We start from the raw sequence: 12,111 nt of genomic DNA, 5'->3' as shown, positions 1-12,111 counted from the left end.
TGCTATAGGAAATATATTCTAGTTAGAGTTAAATCATTGTTCTTAAAAAATTTTATTTAATACATCAATTAGCAAATTGGAGGGTGAAATTAATATTCTCAGAGATATGGCTGATATACCAAGATATCTATACCAGTGTACCTATATATTAGGTTATATTGATTAATAGAAAGTGTAAGGTTAGATATCTTTAACAATACTTTGGTACGTCATGTCTAACATTAAACATTTTTAGCACAATACCAGTCACAACTTGCACATGATATATTTTAGAAATTGAACATGGTAAAAAATAAACCAAAATGTAACATGGGCCAAGATAGATTAGAATCGTTACGTTTATAATATTTGTAGAACAAGAACTAGCATATAATTAAGATTATAATGAAAAAATTGTCATTCTATTAAATGTTGTTTATATAATATACTGATTGTGTTTCGTGGTACTTTCTATATTAATACATGTTATTATTCATTGTATTATTTGCATTATTTTAATTTTAATCTTAACATATTATTAAACAGTCCCCTTTTCTGTCTGTATGCTTAGATCTTTAAAACTACGCAACGGATTTTGATGCGGTTTTTTTTAATTGATAGAGTGATTCAAGAGGAAGGTTTATATGTATATAACATGCATAATATAGTAGAGAAACACTGTCCCTTTTTTGTATGCACGAGCATATCTCGAAAAGAACTCTACTTATTTTAATACGGTTTTAAATTTTAAATTTTAAATCGGGTTATAGGTACAACTAAAATTGGATGTTGGTTTATTCGAAGTTAATAGCCTCAAAAAATGACTGGACTGTTTTCAATAAAAGCTATTTCAATATATTATTACTTGAAAATTGGAGGGTGTATACAGCTTGATTGTTCAACTCATATAGGCTGTAGATAGGTAAAGGGTAGATTACACATGATTTTTTTTAGCATACGAAAAAAGAAATTTTTTTTGTCAATCTAAATAGTTGCAATTGGTTATATATATTATATTAATATTATAATTAGAAGAAATATGGTATATATATTTTATACAAATATATTTATTAAAAATACAAATCTTTGGCCTGGACAACGTCGGGCAGGGAAGCTACTAAATTATAATATACTGTTATTATAATATAAGAAGGTTGTTTTTATTTTTTATAATAAATATACCATCTATAGGTTTATACTTATTAGTTAATTAGCATAACTAATAAGTATATCAGTATATGTGAAAAGAGACTGAAAACATGGTATGCGTGATTAAGAGTCACCCACTAGTGAGACTCTTTGCTTGAGGAAAAATAAATTTAATTATTTTGGGTCATGACATGTCACCTAATATAATCACCCCCTGAACCATATGTTCTCGCACGCCTATTTATTCTAGCTACATCTATTCACATAATTTTTTAATTTTGGTATTCTGATAGAATACCTTATAATAATAATAATAGGGATTATGCCACTTTAAGTCTTTAAACATACTAGACTTAGTACTTATATTTAACTTATTTTATTATATTACTTACTTATGAATAACAAAGTAGGTACCTACTAGGTATGAAAGTAAGAATGGCCTTTAATTGTAAAACCTAAAACTGTTACATTGACGAATAGTTCTAGATATTTTTCGTAAATATCGCAGGGATGATAAAACAACATTTATATTTTCATAAAGACGGAATAATTATTTACTATTATGTTTTTTGAATATGAATAGATTGAATCAGTGATCAAAACTGTACAATTTTAAGATTCAAATAATATATGGTGTTAGTGCTTATTTTTTATTTGTAAGTAAGTTTAGATTTTGTACAGGTACTTTAATGTATTTATACTTAGTAAATAGTAACACATAATATTATTATGATATAGGTATAATCGGAAAATTTACATTACCTACCACTATTAATAATTAAAATTAAAATTATTATATATTCAAAAAACTTACTCTTATGTTCCATTTACCGTTATACAAATATTATTTATGCCTAGGTAAAATTAAATTTTTTTTGAAATATATTTTATTATAGAGATTATTCTGTAACCAGTATAACTCAGTGATATGGAAATAGTACTTATACGTTTTATTAATTCTATTATATAAGGTATATTATCTATACTTCAGATTTCTGATATATGAGCAATACTTAACTCATAATAATTAATAAATATAAGAAACGCGTATTTGTATACAACTTTGGACTTTTAATTGGCAAATTGTAATTTTTTAATACATTTCATGGGGAAGAGAAAACAAATTTATATTGTTCTTAGACAGACTAGGTATTTTATTTTTTGAATATTAGTATACAGTTATTTACAAACGGTCAATTTTAATATAAGAATAATTGGTTAGTGTTGTATACAACAAATAGTTCAATTTAATGATAGTGGCATTAGGTCCCAATAATAATTGCTTGGCGTATCAACGTAATGGAGTTAAAATATGGGATACCATTAAAAAAAGTACAAAATATGATTAATTGAAATGTGTTTGAGAAAAAAATAGTTTTTGAAATGTATTAATAATTCGTAAAGATTTAAAATTGATCTTTGTATTATTACCAAAGTAATAATAAGTCGGTAGATAAATTAGAAACGGTAACAATTTTAAATTCGTAACCTGTTCGGAGCAAAGTTAATTTTCAAGACCGTCTTAGAAAATCGTTAAAAAACTAAAACTCAACGTATTTTTTCAAACTTAAAAGAAAAAAACGCAGAAATTAAATATCTAATAATAATAATATATATATATATATATATATATATACGGTATAATATTGTAGGTGTGACACTTCATAACATGAAATGTATATATGTAGTAAGCATTTGATTTTTTCAATGGATTATATACAAAATGTGCGCAGCCATCTCTAATACATGTAAGTCAGCGATCTGAGCAATAATAGAGAGGAACACCATTACTGGACATCCGAGCACCGATTCGTAACAAAACTCATCGTATTTCGTTACAAATCGGTGGAGATATCAATAAACTTCGGATTTGTATAGGTGGCGGCCCTCGGGCTGATCGTTGCTGACCCGATAAGTCACCTGTGTCCGCTTGGGCCGGTGAACGAACTCTTCTCCTCCATCATCCTGGCGTAATTCCTGGTCGGTGTTCAGACGGCCAATGCTGTAGCGCTTCTTACCGCTTGTGTAGTACTGCTGGCCGTTGTTGTATTGCTGCAGACTGTTGCCGTACTGCTGCAGACCGTTGCCGTATTGCTGCTGACCATTGCCGTATTGCTGCTGGCCGTTGCTGTATTGCTGCTGGCCGTTGCTGTATTGCTGCTGGTAGCCCGTGTAGTACTGTTGGATGCGTTCGCGGGTCCTGCGCACCAGAGGACGGGCAGTCTTAATTAGTGTCCCGACGGCGCTGAGTGTTTTTATAGGAATCTACAAAAATATATTATCTTAATTATCATATTCATGATTTCATCATTACCATCATATTTGGCTAGAATATTTAGCAGTACGCCACTGACGAACAAACAGTACAGTATGACGTATCACCATGCACCGGAGCTTTTAAGGGGCTTAGTATAGGCAACTTTATTAACCTGCGCAACGTGTTTATGAACCAAACACTTGTGAGACCCCATTAACAAATAATAAACAATAGTTCAATTAATATCTCAACAACAATATTTTCTATTAGTGGTTATTGAAAATGATGAAAAAAAAACGGATTTATTTACTTTATATTATATTTTGTGTCCAAAATATACTTCTCTCCATAAGTCTAACAAAAATGTACGAAAAATATAGGTATTTGGATGATTTATTAGTTTATTAGGTACCAATTAGATAAAATTAATTATTATGTTTATCGGTAGTTATGAAAAATTATTATTATGATTGTCGATTATTTTTCTGCATTCTGCAACCAGAAAAATAAATTCAAACAATGTGGTGCAGATAAATATTTGGTTATATACAATAATAATAAATATTTCACTATCTATGACTATTCACTATGAACACAGCCTGAACGTAATTATTATAGATATATGACCTACCTATCATGATAAATCATATTTATATTATTATATTTAATTTGTCATGCTAACTATTATAGTGTCGTATGTTTCATTACGTTGTTAGGCTGTAAATTGTAATGATGTATTATCTTTTTATCCAAGCAATATTAAAAATAATCCGGTTTGAAGTTCTCTATCTGGATCATATAAATTTTGAATAAATATTTATTTTGGTGTAAAAAAAAATTGATTTAAAATAGAAAGTACTTGTGAAAACTGTAGCGAATGAATGTGCCATCTGCAGTCATAATACTTATATCAGGACTAAGCAAATTTTAGTTCAGCAGAACAACTGCTGTGTTTTTAGATTTTATATTATAGTGAGAGGCATGTTACAAGTTTAAAGGTTAGAACATTATTTGCAGTGTTTACATTGTCGGTTCATTATGATATTAAGTTTTTAATTGAGTATTTTTGAACTGTAATTTTATAAAATATATATAACTCTATATAACTCGCTTAAAAACCTAATCTCAGTAAAAAAAAAAAAACGATATATAAACACAAATTACAATGTACTTTGCTCGTCAGTTTCATACAACAGGTAAACTCAATGTAATTATTACTTATTGTAATATATTAAAACAAACAACACAAAATCAGCCTTGCTGCGAATTTTAATTTACTATGTTGTACGTCAATAACAACATGCAAAGGCTACCTCGAGCGGGTGTACCGTTACGCTTTAAACGATAAATGTATGTACTGCATAGCAGTGTTACATAAATACATAATATTATGATAAAATATTTAATATTCAGTAGAAAATGAAATTTGTTATTTTCTCGGTCCCAGGAAAGTCACACCAACGAGACCATAGACATTTTGGTAGCGGTTTGTATAAACTATAAGTGAGCAATTAAATCATGTGATAATGTTATATTATGATAATATTTTACCTGCGGTGATGGAGCTCACCTGAAATATGCTGTCAATCACCATGTTGCCCTGCTCGATCGGCGGCAACTGTCTCTTGGCCCTGTACGAGTGTGGATTGTCCACCAAGGAGCAGTCTACGCCAGTCGAGTACACGGCGTCGGCGATCAGTTTGGTTGCCAGGATAGCGATGGACAGCGTGATGAATAGCCGGATGGACAACGTGACGTCGTCGGTGGCCGTCACGTGTCGTTTCGCGCCCAATCGCATGGCCGCCGATTTGTTGTGACACGTGCAACGCAAAGTCCTCTGTGCCCGCTTCGGTGTGACAGCGACGGTCGTGGCGTTGTTTTCCGGTGCCGATTCAGACGATTCCGGTACCACAGCCAACGGTATCGGGCGCTGATGTCGAAGTGTGAGGTGATGTTGGTACGGCGGTCGTGTCGGAGGAAGCGGCTGTACCGGCGTCGCTGCAAAGAAATCTACGTACGAAATGACCGCGGCATCGCCGTGATCCGCGGGCATGCACATGTTTGACGTGACGCCCGGTGGTGTGGAGGGAGGCCGTCTATGTACGCGTCGCGTTGCGTAACCGCGGGTGGAGTGAGGGCGGCACGGGTCGACAGCGGTTGCTCAACTGATCTGTCCCGAAGTCGCGTTGCCCAATGCGCGTTGGCGGAGGAGAAAACGACCGTCTCTCAGTATCCCACGCTCTCAGAAGCAGCCACCGCCACCACCACTGCCGTCGTACTGATCAGCACCGCTCGACGTTCGGTTTATGCCTTAGCGGTCTTCAACATCATATGGCTCACAAAATTCCTTAGCCTGGGTAGCCAGGTGAACCAGCGAGGTATTTCCTCCTTTATAATGTTTAGGAACATGTACGGCAACGCCAGCATATAATACTCGTCGGCAAGCATGTAAATCAAACTCAGTGGCTGCATACCAGACATTAAGAAATCCGTCTGCGATTGCTTACGATGCAACGGGATGTATCGCGAAACGTAACGTTGATCGAGCGGTGGTTGTGCAACAGCGATGTTATTGTTGTTGTTATTATTATTGTTGATGTTGAAGAACCTACTCGTCTCCCGTTCGGCTTTGCGTGGGAAATTCGGTGCAGGATTAACCACGCGCCAACGCTTCGATCGACAATTAATATATCTCTCTCTCTCTCTCTCTTTCTTTACTCGAAATACCGATACGGTTATACACGGTCATACGGTTATGTAAAATAAGGCGTGTGGATGCCTACTTACTTGATGATGTGGTAGTCTTGAGTAGGTAGTTGTTACCAGTGCTGCCCGGTTGGTCGGGTGGACGCGGCAGACGGTGTAATGAAGTACGTACGATTTTTCAGCGTGTCAAAGCTGCATAAATCGGCGGATTTGTGAAAAAAAACTGTTTTTGCGCTACGCGGAAGCGTTATTTCATTGTGATAATAATATGTTGTTCACTAAACTAATCACTATACCTACTATTCGAATTCGAGAAAATAGGTCAAACGGACTAGGGCGTCTGAACGGGTGTCGAGTTGCTAGTGAACTGCATTGAATCGTAACGCCCAGTCGGGTGCGATTCTCGGGTGGCGTCCGGGTTTTTCCCAGCTTGTGGCGCGTGCGTGGGTCCTGCAGCCGCTCGCAGTGGGGTGTTTGGCTCGGCGTAGGAGCTGCTGTGGGAAATACGATTGAATATAATAAATATAATATGATTTGCGCAGGTGCAATTCTTGCGATTGTAAAAGTATATTACGCCGTAAAATTGAATAATATATGTAAGTGGGGTTGATGCCTCGAGCAACTTGCCGCGGCGGAGAGTAGGGTGGACTGGCGTGGTGCAGTGAGGCGAATAGAAGACAATATTCGAAAGAGATAGGGGTGGGAGTGAGAGTTTGACGGCGAGGGTGGAGAAGACTATACTGACGTTGAGCGAAGCGATCGATCAAGCTTGGGGTTGATTTCAGGGTGGACCGGTGGGTAAACCATAACAGTAGGAGTCGAAGCTTAAAAACAGCGACCCTGTAATATTATTACAGCGCCGTAGGTTGGTGAGCACTCCTGGGTGAAAGTAGGTTATATTATTATAAAAGTATGCGACAGTTGACAGAAATATGAAAAAAATGTTTTATACAGGAAAAATAAAACTTGGTGAAATGTCTCTATAACATTTAAAGAGAACCTTATAAAAATAAAGTATTTATAATTAATAAATACATACAAATATACACACTTATTGTAAATGTAATTGTTTATAATATATTAGTTTTCTAATTTAAATATGTCTTGTACACGTTTAATTTACGTTATTATTTATTTAAATATATAGTATGTGTTAAATTATTGTAGCCGTTTATTCCACAACACATAGATTCACTTGGGCGACCGACAGAGTAGACAAATAATAAAATATGTTTAAAATATGCCTATAAATACACTCGATGTTCTCTAGTTTGATGTCGTATTTTATTGGCTGTGGTGCATGTACAATGCACATCATATTATACTACACTACAACCACACAATAGTACACAGTAATCCTTGAATAAACATTTCCACATCAATCTTTTTCCTCAATATTGTATTTGTGTTTTTTTTCGGTCAAAATTAGCGATTGTCGATTAAAAACTAACACATTATGATTTATATGAACAAGAAACTATCGATAGAAAATTTTGTTTTTTTTTTAATACTTTCACAAACCACCAAACGATCCGACATATTTATTTATTAAAATATAATATAACAAAATGTTCGTGTGTCATACACTCATACACACCCCTGCGATACCATCAACCCAATCGATACAGCAACCCCCGCGTTACCATGGTCACGGACAATTTCCACGAGCTTAAACCACGGTCATGACTTACAGTATGAACAGGGTAAATTCGATGCTTACCCGGAATGAAATACGCCAGTATTATAAAATTATGTTGTAAAATAAATAACAACCTTTACGGGTGGTACTAGATAGAGTACTAGATATAAACCCCATGACCGAAAAAATCATTAACTCTTTACTGTAACAATATGTCTCCCTTTCATATCTAATATACCAATCACAGCCCAATCACAGAGGGTACAAATAGTGCCTTATTTATCAATATACTTAGTACAAGTAAAATGTACATTGTATAATATTCGTATTACGTATACCTAGTGTACAAATTATGATTTTAAATTATTATGTCATGTTTGTCATAATTATATTATGCGTATATAAACAAGTGTCCCAAATAACACTATATACTTAATATATTCGTGGTTTATTACTTTACTTTATTTAAGTTTACTGCATATATAATATTATTACACTATTGCAAGCAGTGATGTCACTGCATGTCCCAGAAATATATTCTGATTGGGAAGTCCTTCCCCACTTTAGTATAACATTATCTTGTAATATAAGTGTAAAGTAGAAGTAGGTATATCATGGTTTTTTAAAAAGATCATAAAAACAAATTCAATGTCATCAGTAAACCATAAAAAAAGTTATTTGAAACCGGAAAACTGCTGAAAAATTATCAAATAAGAATTGTTGCAGTTTTTCTAAGAGTGTGTTTAAGAGTACCGTAAAATTAATACGATAGTATGTATTAAAACATTTTTTATTTGGTTAGTTAAAAACTGTAAAAAAAAAATTTAATATTATTTTTGTTACTGACCGATTCGAGTTTATTATTTACATAAAAATAAAGAATCATATCAAATTATGTTCTTACTACGGCGTGTTTAAATTCTCTATAAAAAAAACAAAAAAAAAATGCATTTAATGAACTAATAATATCACAAAGTTTTAAAACATTCCCTATAAAATTGTTTTAACATAATATTATTATTTATAAATAACAATTATTCAATAAAAATAATCATTTTACGTTATCGTGATTCAAGGTATTATAAATTGAATACTTATAATTTTTAAGGAGTTGAGTATAGGCATTTTTAAATCAATTTGTATAGTACATTCGTGCATGGCGTGTATGTGGGAGTATATTAATTTATTGTATTAAATTACCATTAAGAACTATAAGGTTCGATTATGTGAAAGTAGACACTTCCTCACTCACACACACACAAGTCAAAACATCGCACTGTCATACGCTAAACAAATATCGTAAATAATTTTAATATCAATGTTTTGCTAATTGTGTTGATAAATAATTTTTTTTTTTAAATAGAAATGTACAATCCGTATTTATTTTACGCAGTAAGTATGATGAAATGGTAATAAATATACATAATGAACAACAACATGGACATATGATGAGGGAAGTCATCCAGTGACGGACCCTTCACAAACTTAGTCAAGCGACAAAATTAATGAAACCTAATTTAAGTTCATCTTGAAGTTAACTTTAAAAATACTGTACTCCTACAATATTGAATTTGTTTAATATTAGCATTTTATAATTCTAACTTACTTCACATTTAAAGGTCTTACCAGTTCAAATTCAAAAAAATAAAAAGTTGTTTTTATTTACACTCCGTGACGAATTGAAATATTTTTTTTATTAATAAATTAATTTTAATAAAATATTTTTTTAAATTAATTATTATTTCAGAAATTGTGTCCGGTAACTAGGATATTCAGTATAATTGACATAAGGCAATAATATAATAAAAAAATAATAACTATTACATCAATTTGGTTAATCAAAAACATAAAAACTAAAAAAAAAAAATTGTATACAATTTCAAACACCAAGATATATTCATATTCATCTCCACTACCTTCGTCCATTATTAATAAGTAATAACAATTTATAAACAATTTTTTATACATTTAAATGTAACGCAGTATTCTTTTTCGTGTTGTTAAATTATATCATAAATTCATAAAATGTTTTATATGGCGAGGCACAACTGGGATCAAATCCAACCGTTCGTAAATAAAACGACAGACCTATATTAAGACCTATATCTATATTAGACAGACCTATATCTATATTAAGAATCTGAAAATTTTGTTCGTCAGACAGCTGTGAAGTCGCCGCTGCCACCGCATTTATCTGATGCATAGGTGAAAACATGATAAGTAATACAAATAATATACCTTGAAACCAAATAAATAATATATAATTTTATTTTATTTTTACGATGTTAATTTAAACGTAATTGTTATACAGATGTATACAATCATTATAAAAAAATATATAAAAAAATCCAACAGAATATAATTCCTCAAAATATGCTCAAAACTTTAAAAAAAAATTCAAAGTGTAAAATAAATGTATTTTTTTTTAATTCTTCGATGTATAGAACGGATTTTGTTCAGTGACTACTGAAGCAATGTTTTAAGACATACAGAAAAAAAATTATATTTTCATTAAATCCGTGTTAGTTATTATAATTGTTGATTAAGTTAAAAATAATATCGATAATTAAATTACAGTTACATTGCGGTAGAATGTAACACGATTGCATAAACTTTGCAAACTGAAAATAAGCCAACGCACCTCAGATTTTAAATACAGCAAAGAAACTCTCAGTTTATTTGTTGGTTGTCTCCGCAAACCGTCTCTTATTCTCACAAAATATGAAATCCTTGGCGAAAGCACTTAAAGATTTTTACTTACAAAAAATTACATATTGTATTATTATTATTTAATGAGAAATTTTTATTATAAATTTTTATTCAAGTAATCTGTTTTAGAAATAATCAATCCAGAACAATCAATAAACACCTGATGTTGGAATAAAATATAAATCATATAAAACGTAAGTACGTACAGACGAAAACATTGAAAACCGAAAGCAAAGTGCATATGTTCTTCGCCAGGAATTATTTTTAACAGTTTAAATGATTAATTTGACAACAATATAAACACCTTATATAAATGATAAATATTGTCTTCAGAACAAGACATAATATGGTCGATTTTATACAATAAATGAACATAATTTTGAATAGAATTTGATCACCTATAAATTATAATAGGTACTGATAATTTTTTTATGTGTTACTTTTTAAGTAGTACTTACATACAAATGTTAAATCCTATGCTACATACTAATATTTGTATACATAGAGTATAGCTCTAATCTTAATTAATACTTATGTGTTTTTATTTCATAAAAAATATTCTAAGTTATATAATATATACTAGGTAGGTAAATATGGTGCAGAAAAATAAAGCCACGCTATTTCGCGTCTCTCGCATTTCATTTTTTTTTGTGCAAAGTTGTTAATGTAGTTTTAACGTATTTTTCTTTTAGTTTTCATACAACAATAAAATATAATTTAATTACAAAATCAACAAAACTTATAATACCATAATATGCGCTTAATAAATAAATACAGTATTATTATAAGCCGTAGAGCATTGAAACAAAATTCATCCGTTTTAAGTGCCAACATAATATCATATTTTTGATAAATAACTTTTTTTGCCTAAAATCAATAATATTAATTTGTACCAAACGTGCCTAACCATATTATAAAGTTGTTGTTAAACCACTTGTTATGACTTATATATCAATTATTTTTAGTATTATTATTTTGTATTACATGAAGTAGGTACTTATATTGAAGAAAATATGTATCGTACTATTATAAGTTGTACAAAATAGGTTAAAATGTACCCGTATTAATAATTGATACAAATTGTATTTAGATTTTTAAAAAATGAAAGAACGCCCACGTAAATAAGAAAGGAAGATATTTAAAAAAAAACTGTATACTTAAATATTGTATTGTTCGGATTGTGTCCATTAAGTGCTGCAATAGCTATTTTTCCATTTTAAACGTAGGTATTTTAAGATAAGAAGACAAATTATTTTTGAATTATTCAATTACATGTCTAAATGTATAATAAATAGGTAAGTACATGACTTTTATTTGAATTTTTATCATTTTGTAAAAGTATTTTGGGTTCATTTTGGTTTCTTAGTTGCCGATTTATATATTATTTTTCGAACTATATCGGTATTTATTTGAAAACTATTAATTAATAATATATAGTTTTGTATGTGTGCGATGGATGTGCCTAGCATCAGTTTTATTTTGGTTGAGTTATATCTCATTTTATCGATATAATCCGGATAATAAATTAAAAGTAGGTACCTCTACGTATTACAACTTTTTATTAAATCAATTTTTACATTATATATTTTTATTTTTATTACTTATTATAATTTGTAATTTAAAAATAGAAATCAAATTATTATACTCTTATGCTTTAAATTTTATAGAGTTT

The 12,111-nt window shown here is 31.1% G+C and overlaps 1 protein-coding gene across 1 annotated transcript; it reads right to left on the bottom strand.

Annotated features, from left to right (window-relative positions):
* Positions 1-2,745: 2,745 nt before the first annotated feature.
* LOC100163384 lies at positions 2,746-6,447 on the bottom strand. Its single transcript, XM_001942605.5, has 2 exons — positions 4,956-6,447; positions 2,746-3,393 (listed from the first exon to the last, which is right to left on the bottom strand). The coding sequence occupies exons 1-2, from the start codon at positions 5,442-5,444 to the stop codon at positions 2,983-2,985; spliced, it is 900 nt and encodes a 299-aa protein (XP_001942640.1). The 5' UTR covers positions 5,445-6,447; the 3' UTR covers positions 2,746-2,982.
* Positions 6,448-12,111: the final 5,664 nt, after the last annotated feature.

Source organism: Acyrthosiphon pisum, chromosome X, assembly GCF_005508785.2.
Source record: "Acyrthosiphon pisum isolate AL4f chromosome X, pea_aphid_22Mar2018_4r6ur, whole genome shotgun sequence".
In the NCBI taxonomy this organism is placed as follows: Eukaryota; Metazoa; Arthropoda; class Insecta; order Hemiptera; family Aphididae; genus Acyrthosiphon; species Acyrthosiphon pisum.
This window is presented reverse-complemented; position numbering and strand designations above follow the sequence as displayed.